Source organism: Notolepis coatsorum (genome assembly GCF_963971535.1).
Source record: "Notolepis coatsorum genome assembly, chromosome: 2".
Classification (NCBI taxonomy): Eukaryota; Metazoa; Chordata; class Actinopteri; order Aulopiformes; family Paralepididae; genus Notolepis; species Notolepis coatsorum.
Window position 1 is genome coordinate 100,104,423 of NC_140166.1, and position 17,419 is coordinate 100,121,841.

The 17,419-nt window shown below is 44.5% G+C and overlaps 1 protein-coding gene across 1 annotated transcript in view; it reads right to left on the reverse strand.

Annotated features, from left to right (window-relative positions):
* Positions 1–1,571: 1,571 nt before the first annotated feature.
* LOC311223472 (general transcription and DNA repair factor IIH helicase/translocase subunit XPB-like) overlaps positions 1,572–17,419 on the reverse strand; it is a gene marked incomplete at its 5' end in the record, with an annotated part of 101,994 nt that continues 86,146 nt past the window's right edge. Inside the window, 3 exons of the mRNA XM_084308258.1 lie at positions 1,572–1,814; positions 8,867–9,016; positions 10,470–10,588. Of these exons, the coding sequence (XP_084164384.1) occupies positions 1,680–1,814; positions 8,867–9,016; positions 10,470–10,588 (404 nt within the window). The 3' untranslated portion in view covers positions 1,572–1,679. The remainder of the gene's footprint in view (positions 1,815–8,866; positions 9,017–10,469; positions 10,589–17,419) is intronic.

Sequence of the window (17,419 nt, forward strand, 5' to 3'; positions counted from 1 at the left end):
CATTTATATAGCGCTTTTATCCAAAGCGCTTTACAATTGGTTCCTCACATTTTACCCATTCACTCACACATTCACACACCGATGGTGGAGGCAACCATGCAAGGTGCCAACCTGCTCATCGGGAGCAATTAGGGGTTAAGTGTCTTGCTCAAAGACACTTCGACACGCTGCCCGGGAGGAGCAGGAATCGAAATGGGGAACCTCCGGATTACCAGACGACTGCTCTACCTCCCGAGCCACTGTCGCCCCAGTGTTTACTGCAGAGTGAAGGGACCCATGTTACTGACCAGACGCTCTATATCAGTGATGGCTGTCGGAATGTAGAGCTATTATTTTAACATGTAGACCATTAATTTTAACAAACAATACCACTTACAGCACCTTTAATTCACATTGAGCCTCCTTAACCATGGCCATCTTCAAGTAGACAAGGCTCCTCCCCCTCTAAAGAAAAGAAAAACCCAACTACAACATTATTATTCATTTATTAATTAAATTCTCAAATAAAAATTAGACACAAATTGACCGTTTGTAAAATTGGTAAACTCATATCAAAGGGAAAAAGAAATTCTTTACAAACATATTCCAGAAATTGTTACCAAAAATACAAAAACAATCTGGGGACCAGAAGACAAAGTACTATGAAAATGCTATCCCATAATAGCTACCAGTGACCCATGATTACTTCCTGTAGCACTGCTGTATGCCGACCTCTCCATCACAGTCAATGGTGGAATGAACTACCCATCCCAGTTAGGAAAGCCGAATCCCGTCCAATCTTTCGCCGTCGACTAAAGACTCACTTCTTCAACCATTATCTGAAATGATAAAAAAAAAAAAAAAAAAAAATCTAACCCTGACTAACCTTACTGTCATGCACTTGTCCTAATAAACTAACCTACACTGTAAAACGCAACACTTTGATGAACATTGTTACTCAGCTGATAGAGTTGTACCCTTCTTGCTGTCTTGTCGTACAGAACAACCACAGGAAAAAAGGTACATAATGTACGTTATGTTATAACCATACGTCATATATTTATGTATTGTATCGGGTTAAGTTTAGGGTTCGATCCCCAGCAGGGAAACGTAAAGGTTTTCTAAAAACATCAAAACATACATTTATTTTAATATGTGATATATGTATTTATTTGTAATACGTACACATGTTACATTTGCGATACACGACTACGTGAATATATTACATATGGCTATAACATGGCGTACATAATGTACCTTTTTTCCTGTGGTCGATCAGTGCTTTATTTACATATTTAAGTGAGATCGGGCTGCCCCCACTTATGGTGTTACTTTATACTGATGTGTAAAATGTATTCAAAACAACAAAAAAGTTACGTGAACAGCAACCGTTGTGATTGGAGGATCAAGAAAAGGGGGCAGGGTTTGAGATGGGTACATTTTCAGGGGTGAAGGCGATCATCACCCTGATCGCCTTCACCCGCTCTCCTATGCGGTAAAGGACGCAGGTCATGGCCACCTCCAGGTGGCGCCCAGGCTTCAGGTTGTCTCCAGCCAACTGCTCTCTTCCTCCGAGACACCGCCACTGGCCTCGTTCCTTAGTTTCTGTACACATCATCATCGCTCGCCGCCACGGCCCTATTACTGTGTAGTTCCCGGTGTGACCCGCTAGGCGGGCGACATTGGAGCCAGCGGTGTGTCTATTTGCGGAAGCGCTTGAAGAGCGGGTGGATGTTCTTGCCTGCATTGGACCTGCTGCCTCTACTATGGTACTCCATGTAGAACGAGTCATCTGCTCCAGACATAGAGCCCATGGACCCTGGTCGCCGTGAGAACTGTTGGGGAGGCGAGGAAGGAAAGAGACAATGATGATGGCAATAACAACAACAACAACAACAACAACTACAACAACAACAACAACAACAACAACAACAACAACAACAACAACAACAACAACAACAACAACAACAACAACAACAACAACAACAACAACGTGGGAAGTTAACACATTGGGCGCCAGCCATTACCCTTATCCTGTAGCTAATGCGCCAGGTTTCCATAGTATATTTTCACTGTGCGTCACTATGTTTGGAGAGCTATATCTATATTCTATATTATAGCTATGGAGACAATACTATGGTCATTTGACAGTGACTTTCTTCTGTCGAACATGCAAAAAAGAGAAAATGTTTTCATGGATACGTTTGCGTGTTATCCCGTGGTGAATATTGTATAGTTTAGGAGTGATCCGGGCTAATTCCTGAAAAGCTGAGTTATAGGGCGCTACGTGAATTCTGCTATAAGCATTGGCGTTTCTTGCCTGGACACTCTACTATTTCCAAATCAAATGAATATAATAGGTATTATGTTTCATCATGAATGCATGAAAGGGGGGGGGGGGGCATTTTTTAATGCTTTGATCGCCAGTAACAGCATTAGTTTTGAACACCACACACGCTGATCAGCTGGATCGATATGAAAACATTGTAGGATCAAGGTGCAATTGATGTCAGATAGTCCTTACCTTTGATCTGGGTTATTCCAAAAAGAATATTCCAATTGTCTGATCGCGATTTCCAGTATTGATGTCCATCTGGTCCCGGACATAATTTGGCACAATTTATGGATTGAGTGTGCTAGATGTGTTGTGAAGTGGTCGGATGAAGCAATTTACTTGGCTCCGTCTAAATTCTGCGCCCGGAGGGGTTTAAATGTAGCACACGTGAGATATAAGGTTTCAAAGGGTGGGCGATACTGCCGCCTAGCAGGATGCGGCCGGTATTGCACTTTGGCAATCTCAGAATGATTTCCTATGGGAACACTGAGGTCCATGAATGAATAATGAATAAAAATATCGAATAAAAGAAAAAAAAATACCAAAACCAGAGAAATCTCAGGTCTGGCGCCCAACCGCTGGCGAGTTAACCCGGGATTTCTCGGGTCTGGTGCCGAATGTGTTAACTCAATCAGCGCCACAGCGATATGCGTGATGTGTTGTTAACAGGCCGACGCTCTAAAATATAGGAATATGTGGCGGAGTTTGCAGGGCTATAACTATATTCTATATTATAGCTATGGATACAATACTATGGCCCATTGGACATCGACTATCTATCGTTCAATTATGTGTTAAAGAAATAATTTTTTTCATCCATACATTCCCGTTTTATACCGTGGTGAATATGAGTATAGTTTTAGAGATCCTGTCTAATCCCAGAAAACAACGCTATGCAGCAATACATGGAATTCACTAAAAACGTTGCCGTTTCTCGCCTGTACACGCTACTATTCCTAAATCACATCTATATTATCGGTATTATGTTTCATCATGAATGCATGAAAGGGTGGGTCGTTTTTTGATGCTTTGATCTAGGGATGCCCCGATCACGTTTTTTGCCACCGATACCGATCACCGATCGGCGTGAGCCATATCTGCCGATACTGATCATTTTTGATTAAAAAAAATTAAAACTTATTTTATATAAATTATTATTATTTTCTTTTATAAAATATATATATTATATAATTAGACTTGTACTTGTATTATCTGCGAGACATCGCCACCACGCAACAAGTCAAAATGCTCGCTATCTGCAAACAGCTCCACTGTCTGTGTGTACTAGTAGCCTCCAGCTATGGCCAGGATTCTCCGGCGCTGCAGCTGGACCCTAGTATTGGTATAACGTTAAATCACATTCAGCAAGTCCTCAGCTCGAATACGCATCGAGTCAATGTTATAAGACATTGATATCAGGAGCTATCTGTAGCTACTGCTAACCGGATATATAATGTTAAGACGACGCCTCAGTGAACTATTTAGTTGAATGGGACATTTCGTTTTGAACAGTGAACTAACGTCAGCTAACGCGAGCTAACAGAGGTATCAACATGCACTACAAGACTTGCTGGAGCATTTGTTGATATCAGGAGCTATCAGTAGCTAGCCGGCTAAATACCGTTAGACAATGCCTACTAAAAGTGAATAGTTGACTGGGTAATTTTGTTTAAACAGTAACGATAGCTAGGTAGCTAACGTTAGCTCAGGTCGAATGCACTATAGACTGAGCAGAGGAGCCTCCTCCTCTGTGTTTACAAACTGTACACGGGTGCGGGCGGGGCTAGGGAGGAGGAGCAGCGTCAGTTTGCAGGTCCTGTGTGTCTGAGACAGACAGCGAGTGAGATCTCCGCTTGATCGGTTTCCGCGATCGGCGAATATGACTCATCGGAATTCACCGATCGCATATTTATACTGATTATCGGCCGATAACGATTGGTGGCCGATCGATCGGGGCATACCTACTTTGATCGTCACCAACGTTACGTAAGGGATAATGTAACGAGGTCATTGTCGCAAAATAATTGACCGACACGGAGTTTAAAATACCGAGCCGCCTCGGCGAGGTGTTTTAAACGTCAGTGAAGGTCAATTATTTTGCGATGATGACCGAGTATAGCTATACATTATCCCGCTTATTACATGGCTAACTTACTAACAATATACCTAATTCATTTGACAAATCGCAGTTGTTCTGTGGCTCTGTCAGCCCAAATAAAGTGATTATTATTATCGCGGGCAGCCCGGCAGGTGTGTCTGATTGGCTGCACTGAAACAGTGTGTGTCAGTGGGGCTTGATTACACCAGCTGTGAAAAACAATAATCACCGGTGGTTATCGAAAAATAATTCACCGCTGTCGGGGGGCTATTGGCCAATCACAAGCAAGCATTTCGGCGAATGTGAAAACGCCATGTAATAAACACATATATTGTGATCGAAGTGAAGTTTGATTGATACCATATAGGCCTTACCTTCACTAGGATGTACCCCAAAAAGAATATTCCAATTATCTGATCACGAGTCCCAGTATTGGTGTCGATCGTGTCGCCAACATAATCCGCCACACATCATGCACCGGGAGCATTTCACGCTTCTCAATCCGATCGGGACAACCGCTCCCCTTGCCAGACCAATAAAAATCAGACCGGAGACTTTTGATCGACACACAGGCCAAGATATGTTTCAAAGGGTGCTCGATATTGCCACCTGGGTGGATGCGGCCGGTATTGCACTTTGGCATTCTCAGGATGATTCCCCATGTTAACCCAGATTCCCCCACTGGCAGGCATGCGTTCTTCATGGGACGGGGTTGCACTCCGTGCCACCCCATGATAAGTACTCGCTATTTGCATATCAATAGCGCCGGTCGTCAGGTGTGTTAAATACGTTCTCAGATGCATTCACACCTAACTTGTTGTGAAGACATGTGTTACATTCCATTCGTAGAGGCAATTAGGCACTGTCTTTAGTCTGTGCCCAAGCGAGGGGACATTAAATGCACATTCGCGGGAGCGCGCACACACGCCGGGAGCGCGCGTGCACGTGGTGCGTGTCACCCCAGATGATTTCAATAACGCACCACTGCCCACTGGCCTTGTGCCTGTAATGAATGGAAATATTATTGAATAAAAGAAATATCGATGAAAACCTGACTATACTCGGGTCTGGCGCTGAACGGTTGGGCGAGTTAACCCGACTATCATCGGGTCCGGCGCTGATCGAGTTAAAGATGCAATAAACAAAATTTTGTGTAGAGTAATAATTAAACAAATCCAGAGCTTTTGGAAGAAAATATTGCTTTCGCCCCAAAAACATTATTGATTAATGAATTTATGATAAAAAATATTTTGGTGGGTCCAAAATTAATGTTGTTATTTACATGTTGTGTGCATGTATCCCTTCCCTACTTCCCATTTCCCCACATGGAATGCACCTGATTGGATAAATGACATGCTGGTGCTCTAGTGCAGTGGTTCCCAAAGTCGGGGTCGCGACCCAAAGGTGGGCCGCGAGCAGCCACGGGTGGGCCGCGAGATGATAAAAAAAAAAAAAAAAAAAAAAATATTTTTTTATTTTTTATTTTTTATTTTTTTATTATTTTTTTGTCAGGCCACTGAACTTAGAAGCAGGCCAGGACAGTGTTTCTAGTTGTATTCTAAAATTATATTCTATTGTATTCTAAAATGTGACTATATGGTTTTATATTAACTTAATAAATAAACAAAAACGAAAAAATCTACTTATTTCAACGAACATTTCAAACTAAATAACAGATTATGCACATAAAACGCTGAAAACAACCGAAGCAACAATAGTATTTTAATGAGGCTATTATTATTATCATTATTATTTTGCAACAAGTTAGCCCTCTCATAAATAGCACATATAAATGAATAACTAACTTGAACTAACTTAATAGGATTGAAGTGATATTTGGCATAAAAAATCGTCGCCTGGCAAAAAAAAAAGAAGAAAAAAAAGCCTGACGATGTGCATTGGGCCGCGGCTCTCTGACGCCTTATTTTCTGGGTCCTGGCCTGAAAAGTTTGGGAACCCCTGCTCTAGTGCGACATCAGATACAGATAGGCTGGTTGGTTGTAGTGCACAGCACGCGCCAGCAGAGGGCAGGGCAGTCTGTCTTTCCCTCTCTCACACTGAACCTACTGTAGCAGAGTAGAGCTGAGCAGGATGACGCCACGCGCGTGTTCCTGTCGGTCTTCCATCGCGCATGTGTGTTCATCTGCACAAAAAATAAAGACTTATTCTTCTATAGAATGCGGTTATGGACCGGTGGCCGTCCGTTTATTAAAGTCGAATGGACCATGGGTCAACTTCCAGACATCGGATGATTGCGGATTCAGGTATCGAAATGTTTTTCTAAAGTTTTGAGAGTACAGATTACAGGAGTACAGGACCCGGGAACACGTTGTTTGGGTAAGTCAGTTATGTTATGGTTAAGCGCATGGAAGATGAACATATGAGGGTCCGGATATCTTTTTTTTCGAATGCGGGACATTAATAATAATATAATTGTCCGAGTTATGAATGCCGGGAGTGTATGTTGTTTGGTAAACCTTTCCAGTTCGACTGTGTGTGTGCGTATTGGCAGGGGTTTAACGGCTTACGCTGGGTTTTGATTATCAGATAATCCAGTGCTTCTCAAACTTTTTCTGTCAGGCCCCCCTTTGGCGGACCAAAATATTTTGGGCCCCCCCCCCCCCTCGCCCCAACAAAATAGTCATGAAATGGGCCATGTTTAAATTTATTGAAATAACACCAATATCGTGACCTTTCAAATTGGCCCTATATTTTGTTTTCAGAGCTGTCATGGATGAAAAGCCAGCTTCACACAGATACTGTATGTGGTGCTGAATGGTATCAACACCTTAACTGCTGCATCATGAGATACTTGGTGGGCCATGAGATGAGATACTTGGTACTCAGCACCACACTCTGAAACTAGCTCTCTAGGTGGTATCAGATGAGATTTCAAAGAGTTCTTCCAAGAGTTTGGATGGAGATCTGTCAGGAAGCTTTGTCTCAATGTTGTCTGTAAAGGTTTTTTTTATCCAGAGTAACTTGGTGATCCTTTTCTGTGTTTTATTAAATAATGATTTTCAGATTTTGAGAAATGGTATTTTCATGGAGAACAGTGCAGCTGCAACAGATAGCACTTTAGTGATAATTTTCTCTAATAAAAAAAAGAAAAAAAGAAAAAAGAAAAATGTATTAATCTCAAGGCCCCTCCTGTCATGCCTCTGCGCGCGCCGCCCACTTTGAGAAACACTGAGTTAATCGATGCATTCAATTTTGTGCTTCTGTATGTGTAGTTGTGTACTACTGTCGTGAGTTTGTGAGTCACATTGGTCTAATTTCAGCCTCCGTTATACATTCCGTATGACTCGTTTTATATCTGTGTGTCTTGAATGTGCGCGCTGTGCAGTCTGTTGGTAACATGGGTCGCTAAGGAATTTAACGTGTGCTTGCTTATGTAGAAACAATGCAAGATAACGAGACCTTTCATTATAACGTCTTGCAACTATGGTTATGACTAAGATATCAAGTATTTACTGCCGGAAAATCTTTATGTATGGTGATAACGAGTATATTGTTAACTTAGCTCCGATTTTTTAGCAAAATTCACGTATTGCTCCATAGCGCCGTTTTGAGGAATTAGCCAGGATCACTCTGAAACTATACAATATTCACCACGGTATAACACGCGAACGTATACATACATTTTTTAATTCTTTTTTGCATGTTGAATGATGGATTGTTAATGTCAAATGAGCCATAGTATTGTCTCCATAGCTATAATATAGAATATAGATATAGCCCTGCAAACACCGCAACGCACAGTGAAAATCCCTATACTTTACAGCGCTGGCACACTAAGTACAAATATGGGAAAACAGCGTGGCAGTCAATGTGTTAAGAGCAGCACAAATACTGGGAAATCTATTTTTGGCCTTTCTATGTTTTTCTTCCATCCCCAAATGGTGTAGACTACCCTACTGTTGGTCTGGTGAGGGTGTAGATTACCCTACTGTCGGTCTGGTGATGGTGTAGATTACCCTACTGTCGGTCTGGGAGGGTGTAGACTACCCTACTGTCAGTCTGGGGAGGGTGTAGACTACCATTATGCCTCCTCCGATACACGGAGACGCCAGCCGCTTCATTTCACCTGACATCTAGGAGTTTCACTGGGAGAGCTTAACACTTGCAGAAGTTCATAACGCTATTTCTCTCAGATCCCCTCCCTGCTGAACAAGTACCCCCACTGACCAGCAGGAGTCACTGTTGCAATGACCAGGACTCATACCCCACAAGCTTCCCACCCACGATCACTGACAATTGTGTTCGTAGAAACAACTGACCAAGCCGGAGGTACCGCTGACAGCGGTAGGTGGTAGGCGAGTGCTTATACCTCTACACTACCCAGCCGCACCATACTGGTACAAGGTTTCCTTTCCTGTAGTAATAATAATGTAATGAAAGGGGGGGGCAGTGGAGGATGTGGTATTCTGTGTCTCCCAGGACATGGTCCTCACCTGTGGCCGTCCGCCCAGCTCCCCGATCACCACCTCCTCCTCAGCGTCTAGGTCTGAAGCAGCCAGGACCTTCTGGAGAAGCTGCTGCTGCTCGTCTTTGGTGGAGAACATCAGGTCATCTTCCTCCATACCTGCCATTTTGGTGATAACCTAGGAGAAGAAAAGAGGAGAGGAGAGAGGCGAGAGGAGAATAGAGGAGAGAAGAGAGGAGAGGGGAAGAGGAGAGGAGAGAGGCGAGAGGAGAATAGAGGAGAGAAGAGAGGAGGAGAGAAGATAGGAGAGGGGGAGAGAAGAGGAGAGGAGAAAAGTAGAGGAGAAATGAGATGAGAAGAGGAGAAGGAGGAGAGAGGAGACATATTAAATAACAGTCTATTTGTCTGTAACCGAAGCCTGTCTCCACCATGACACCTGGAGCTGCAGGGGGCCTACCAGAAAAACCATCTAGGAGAAACACTGTACAGAGCTCCATGGAAGAATGTGTGATGTGGTATAGAGCAGGTGAAGAGAGGCGTCTGGTGTGGTATAGAGCAGGTGAAGAGAGGTGTCTGATGTGGTATAGAGCAGGTGAAGAGAGGCGTCTGGTGTGGTATAGAGCAGGTGAAGAGAGGTGTCTGATGTGGTATAGAGCAGGTGAAGAGAGGCGTCTGGTGTGGTATAGAGCAGGTGAAGAGAGGCGTCTGGTGTGGTATAGAGCAGGTGAAGAGAGGCGTCTGGTGTGGTATAGAGCAGGTGAAGAGAGGCGTCTGGTGTGGTATAGAGCAGGTGAAGAGAGGCGTCTGGTGTGGTATAGAGCAGGTGAAGAGAGGCGTCTGGTGTGGTATAGAGCAGGTGAAGAGAGGCGTCTGGTGTGGTATAGAGCAGGTGAAGAGAGGCGTCTGGTGTGGTATAGAGCAGGTGAAGAGAGGCGTCTGGTGTGGTATAGAGCAGGTGAAGAGGTGTCTGATGTGGTATAGAGCAGGTGAAGAGAGGCGTCTGGTGTGGTATAGAGCAGGTGAAGAGAGGCGTCTGGTGTGGTATAGAGCAGGTGAAGAGAGGCGTCTGGTGTGGTATAGAGCAGGTGAAGAGAGGCGTCTGGTGTGGTATAGAGCAGGTGAAGAGAGGCGTCTGGTGTGGTATAGAGCAGGTGAAGAGAGGCGTCTGGTGTGGTATAGAGCAGGTGAAGAGAGGCGTCTGGTGTGGTATAGAGCAGGTGAAGAGAGGCGTCTGGTGTGGTATAGAGCAGGTGAAGAGGTGTCTGATGTGGTATAGAGCAGGTAGTGATTGTGAATAGGGAGATGTCTGATGTGGTATAGAGCAGGTAGTGAATAGAGAGATGTCTGAAGTGGTATAGAGCAGGTAGTGAATAGAGAGATGTCTGAAGTGGTATAGAGCAGGTAGTGAATAGAGAGATGTCTGAAGTGGTATAGAGCAGGTAGTGAATAGAGAGATGTCTGAAGTGGTATAGAGCAGGTAGTGAATAGAGAGATGTCTGAAGTGGTATAGAGCAGGTGAAGAGAGGCTGTCCATCTGTCCATCCACATAGTTTTAAGCGTCCTGTGTTTCTAGACTACGTCTGAGCCTTGAGGAGCGTCCCAGAGCAGAGTTAGTGTGGTGGGGAACATACCTTGAAGCTGTAGCCCTGGTCCACGAGGAACCTCTGTCTCTTGGTGGAATAGGCCATCTCCTGAGTGTCCTGGGACACCAGCGAGTAGAAATATGCATTGTACTCTTCTGCCACCATCCCTGAGCAGGTAGAGAAAGAGAGAGAAATGACGTAAGGGGGCTTTCTCATTAGGAGCGGGTGCTCCGCTCCGTCCTCGCTCCGTCCTTGGGTGCGAACTTCCCCCTCCCTCTCCCCCCTCTAGTTTGCGTACACACTGCAGTCTTGGTACACTCCGGGTTTTGTTTACGGTTTGCGTTTTGAGCGTGTAAGCTGCCGTAGGCGATGATGTTACACTCTAACTTCAACACAGGAAGAGTTTAACATACGGTGGTGGAAACTGGATGCTGATATAAAGAAACAAATAACCAATAAATATGAAGTTATATTTAAACCTCTGTTGTCAAGCCTTGTCAATATAACCCACCCCCTTTTCTCACGAATGGAACTGGTGTTGTGGAGTCCGCTTTGAGCGTTTTCCAGGGTTAGCGGCTAACGCTAGTTAGCTTAGCCTATTTATTACTAGTTAGCAGCTAACGTTAGCCCATTGCTTGCGTCAATTATATTGCATGTCATTGATCTACCGCTCGATCACGGCCGACTGGTTGGGCACCACTGGTCTATAGAAATAAATGCATTCGAACAAGAAACCAATGTATAGTAGACATAGCAATGGCAAAAAAATTGCCAGGCCTAATGCGAGCCAGGGAAGTCTTGTGCTTGTAACGTGGCTTCATCTCGAGGTTTTCATCCACTGAGCCGTGAGGCTCAACATGCTTGTTTGGTTGAGGTCTGAACTCGCCAAATTGCCCATAAATATCGTTTTTGTGGGTATTGTCCAGTTGTTGCTGTATGTTTTTATCTGCCCAAAATTCAAGCAAGCATGAAAGCATTACAGTAAGCTTGCACACCACGCCCCCTGCTCCGTTGTCGGGGACACTGGCGCGTACCCGAGACCACCTATTCCAGCGGACCAGGTTTGGAGCAAATCAGCGCCCCCGGGGATGGGGGGGGGGGAGCGTTCTCATCACGCGATATTCTGGTGCGATCGCGCTCTGATTCGACCCCGATGGCTAGTGTGAAAGCCCCCTAAGAATGTCTGTCTGTCTGTTGACAGAAGCAGGAAGAAACTTAAAAGTCTTAAAGGTGCTATAGAAAACATTCAGCCACTAGATGTCGCACTAGAACACCAGCATGTCATTTATCCAATGAGGTGCATTCCACGTGGGGAAATAGGAAGTAGGGAGGGGATACATGCAACATGTAAACAACATTCATTTTTAAATGATAATGTAATCAATAATTTCTTGGGGGGGGGAGCAATACTTTTATTCTGCACCTTTCTAAAAGCTTTGTGGATGTTTATTTTTTTGTATCCATTTATTATTATTAAAAATATATATATATATATATATATTCTACATCAAATGTTATCTATAGCACCTTTAAATCTCAAGGCCAAAGCAGTTATGATGCTGTAGCAAAGTTCCCGTGTAAAAATAGGGCTCTACGTCAACCCCATTTCATATCTAAACACATTTAGAACAATGTGAGCATGATTATTAAACATGAGTACTTGTCGATTTGAGAACATCATATGACAACGACAATTTGTTTGACTTTTCTTCTCGACCAAAGGCTGCCTTTCTGTCATCTTCAAATGACCAAAGACGTTTCAAAATAACTGAAACGTTCCCTCCTCCCTCTCAACTGGATGCTGAAACTACTGTTTGGGCTTGAGGGGGGAAGGGCGGAGTGCACCACTGTGAAGGAAGGGTGCACTACATTTACAACACAAGACAAAATGAGAGCAACACAGCACAATAATCGTTTTATCTCAATTCTCTTTTTTTCATGATCGTGGGAAGAGAAAATTGTAATTGAAACTCAATTAACCACCCAGCCCTGGCCTACTATCAAAAAAACATGTCACTGGAATTGCCATATGTTTGGTTTGGGACAAGCAGGACAACTGGCTTCATTCTCTGTGTTGTGATGCTAAGCATCCATCTTGCCATGAGGCAGCAGAACAAAACAGACTCAGGGAGGAAGGGACATATAAACCCCAAAAAACACTGCTTTAAGAATGTTAAATAATAACCACTAATCAACCCCAAAAAACACTGCTTTAAGAATGTTAATAACCACTAATCAACCCCCAAAACACTGCTTTAAGAATGTTAATAACCACTAATCAACCCCCAAAAAACACTGCTTTAAGAATGTTAATAACCACTAATCAACCCCAAAACACTGCTTTAAGAATGTTAATAACCACTAATCAACCCCCAAAACACTGCTTTAAGAATGTTAATAACCACTAATCAACCCCCAAAACACTGCTTTAAGAATGTTAATAACCACTAATCAACCCCAAAAAACACTGCATTAAGAATGTTAATAACCACTAATCAACCCCAAAACACTGCTTGAAGAATGTTAATAACCACTAATCAACCCCAAAAAACACTGCTTTAAGAATGTTAATAACCACTAATCAACCCCCAAAACACTGCTTTAAGAATGTTAATAACCACTAATCAACCCCCAAAACACTGATTTAAGAATGTTAATAACCACTAATCAACCCCCAAAACACTGCTTTAAGAATGTTAATAACCACTAATCAACCCCAAAAAACACTGCTTTAAGAATGTTAATAACCACTAATCAACCCCCAAAACACTGCTTTAAGAATGTTAATAACCACTAATCAACCCCCAAAACACTGATTTAAGAATGTTAATAACCACTAATCAACCCCCAAAACACTGCTTTAAGAATGTTAATAACCACTAATCAACCTGTAGGAAAGCCCTGCTAATAAGACTACTTTGTCCCGTAATAGCTCTTTAATATGTTGTTGTTGACAGGAAAGGGTAATTGATTTATGCCAGTGTAATCGTTCAGCGTGATGTGCTATGTTGCACTCTAGTCTTCTGATAACGTTACTGGCCCTTTAAGAGTTTCTCCGTTGAACGTGTGCACAAGCTGTTCTCTGTGCTGCTGCCTGACGGTGCAGCAGTAAGATCTGTCCCTTTGGGATAACGTGTGCGTCAATGAACGTGAGTACAGTACCTGTTTAGTTCCTGCCTAGTTCGTTCATTCAGTTTACTCTGTACTTAGTGTGTCTCCGCTGATCCATTCCTGTTGACGTTGTTCCCTCTGTTATTGAAACACTGCGCCGTTAGCTTAGCTACACGTTAGCCAACCTAGGTTCCCCCTGCTATGATATGCTGCTGCGCTGCGTGGTAGCCTAGCCGCACGTTAGCTAGCCTAAGCTATAACTATAACTCACTCATTACCCCTAGTGAATTGAATGTATCTTTACACCCGGTTTACAGTCCGCCTACCTATATATTGTTTACATGCACTGCATGAGTAATCCCCCTGCATAGGTTATGTAGGTTATATATAATAACTCCGGTTAAGTGAATGTCTTGGTTACTATAGTTGCACTGTATTGCTAATGAATATTATTGCAGCTATAGACCACATGTTTATGACATTATGTTTATGTGCGCCACTACTGTGTTTACTAATGTATACTGTATTGTATTCCTTTGTGTTTACTAATGTATACTGTATTGTATTCCCTTGTAGACAACCACACACACCTTTTGTTCCCAAATAAAACCAATATCTGCAGCACGCCTCTGTGTGATTCTTTAATCGGAGTTACAACGCCATAGTGTCCGCCAGCTCTATCAAACGCAACCCGTGGAGGCCCTAGCCCTCCGTTTCATGGTCCTTCGAAGCCGGATAGAGCTCCTCCAAGACGCTATGGCAGACCAGGACACCACAGAGACCACCGCTCACCCGCAGAGAGAGCGCCACCTACCAAGCCACCTACGTGACCTCGAAGTGGGATATGAACCTGAATTCAGTACTCGGATCAGTCCAGTGGCGGAACTTTGGTCCCAGCGGTGGGGGGGACATATTAGGGGGCGTGGTCAGTGACGTCGCAGGGGGGGGGGGGTAGGGGCGGGCGCCCCCCCTTCCCAATTTTTTTTTTCTAATACCCGGTGTGCAATACGCATTTTCCTAGGCGGTGGCGCCTCTTGTAAGAAGTGGTCATCGTGGAGCCAGGGCTTGTCCAGCTGCACGTCCGCTAATTTAATATAATGATACTAGTGAAATTTTTTTAACTCTGTCAAAATAAACGAGCTGCATAGGCATAATAAACTGTAAGCGACATATACATGTTTGCACTGTCTTTTTTCTATTATAAAGTGCCTCTCGAGACTCTGGTCCATAACACATAACAGATCAGTCATTTGATTGTAATGCAGGTGCTCGCATTATAAATCGAATGTATGTGAGACAAACAATGTAATCGTTTTGATGCATACATCTCTGCCCAGCCTACCCCACCTGTTGCTGTTGCGCCCCCGCACAGAGACCCATATCCCCGCACCAGAATGCTACGACGGGGACGTCTCTAAATGTCATGCCTTTATTTTTCAATATTCACTAGTATTCGGACAACAGCCGCACACTTAAAGTGATACATCTAAAATCGCTTACCTTACCTGTCGGGGGTCCAGGACTCCTGCGTTAGAATGGGCGACAGGCAGCTCAATTCATTCCCTGCATACATCGCAAAAGGTATTCGATTTCGACCACCCTCCCGGGGCTCGGATTATGATAGTTCTTGTAACTGCCTCGGCTACACGCTGCTTTAATAACACTGCATTATCGAGACAGCGCCCCTATGTATGACTTTGAGGAACTGGCAATGAATTCCAAGAGTAGGGTAAATCTGCAGTGCCGGCACTGTGTAGTAGCGAGTCACAGTGCCAGGCTGCGCAGTTGCAGCGGTTTGGAAAACATGGGGGGGACAAATACTGCATTCTGAAATCATGCGGGGGACATTTTCCGGGGACCCCCCCGCAAATTACGCCCCTGGATCAGTCAGTACTCGGACCAGTCAGTACTCGGATCAGTCAGTACTCGGATCAGTCAGTACTCGGATCAGTCAGTACTCGGACCAGTCAGTACTCGGATCAGTCAGTACTCGGATCAGTCAATTCCTAGACCCACCATAAGGTCAGGTGTCGGCTCCCATCGTTCATACCCGGGGAGCGAAGCAAGGGCTCCGTGTGAAGGTAGTAGGTCCTCACATCTGTCAATTCCTAGACCCACCATAAGGTCAGGTGTTGGCTCTCATCGTTCATCTGGGAGTGTACACCGACAACATGCTCTCTCACCAGTCCAGGAAGCTATCCTCCAGGAGCACATCCACTCCCTGGAGCTTGAGGAGCTACAGCGCCAGGTACAGTAAAAGAAGACTACGACGCCAACCTGGAGCGTCAACGCTTACAACGCCTACAGCAGGAAGCACAAGATGCACGGGAAGCTATCACTAAACGCCTGGACAGGCAGAGGCGGCTTAAGAAGAAGGAGAAGGAACTTCAAGTAGCCAAACTGGTCATCTCACTTCTTCAAGAGTCAGAGATGAGGGCTCTTGTACGTGCAGCAGCATCTGAGCCGACCTATCCACCACCTGGACAACAGCACCACGTAGTGGCACCTGTGCCTCTAGCCCTTCCTACCGTACCACAGTACATGCATCCCCTGCCGGCTAATCCAGCCGCCATCACTCCAGTGATACACCATCCAGCACAGGCGACGCCTCGCTCTGCTGCTCCCCCTGTGTCATGGTACCCAGCTCCCAACATGCCTGGTTCAATTGAGCAACCTACAATCTCACACGGGCCCCCTGTAGCTACACACAGTACCCAGAGTCCTACCTATGGTGCGACCATCCCTAGTACTCAACCCAGTACTCAACCCAGTACTCAACTCAGTACCCAACCTAGTACTCAACCCAGTACTCAACTCAGTACTCAACCCAGTACCCAACCTAGTACTCAACTCAGTACCCAACCTAGTACTCAACTCAGTACCCAAGCTAGTACTCAACTCAGTACCCAACCTAGTACTCAACTCAGTACCCAACCTAGTACTCAACTCAGTACCCGACCCAGTACTCAACTCAGTACCCAACCTAGTACTCAACTCAGTACCCAACCTAGTACTCAACTCAGTACCCAACCTAGTACTCAACTCAGTACCCAACCTAGTACTCAACTCAGTACCCAACCTAGTACTCAACCCAGTACTCAACTCAGTACTCAACTCAGTACCCAACCTAGTACTCAACTCAGTACCCAACCTAGTACTCAACTCAGTACCCAACCTAGTACTCAACCTAGTACTCAACCTAGTACTCAGCCTAGTACTCAACCTAGCACCCAACCTAGTACTCAACCTAGTACTCAACCTAGTACTCAGCCTAGTACTCAAACTAGTACTCAACCTAGTACTCAACCTAGTACTCAGCCTAGTACTCAACCTAGCACCCAGCCTAGTACTCAACCTAGTACTCAATCTAGTACTCAACCTAGTACTCAACCTAGTACTCAACCTAGTACTCAGCCTAGTACTCAATCTAGTACTCAACCTAGTACTCAACCTAGTACTCAACCTAGTACTCAGCCTAGTACTCAACCTAGCACCCAACCTAGTACTCAACCTAGTACTCAACCTAGTACTCAGCCTAGTACTCAACCTAGTACTCAACCTAGTACTCAGCCTAGTACTCAACCTAGCACCCAGCCTAGTACTCAACCTAGTACTCAATCTAGTACTCAACCTAGTACTCAACCTAGTACTCAACCTAGTACTCAGCCTAGTACTCAACCTAGTACTCAACCTAGTACTCAACCTAGTACTCAACCTAGTACTCAATCTAGTACTCAACCATTGTTACACTCTATCGCCCTCCAGGTCCACTCGATCACTTCACAGATGAGCTGGACATGCTTCTAAGCTCCTTACCGGAAGATGGTACCCCGCTCCTTCTATTGGGCGACTTCAACCTGCCTGACTCATCTCAGTCGGTCCCAGTG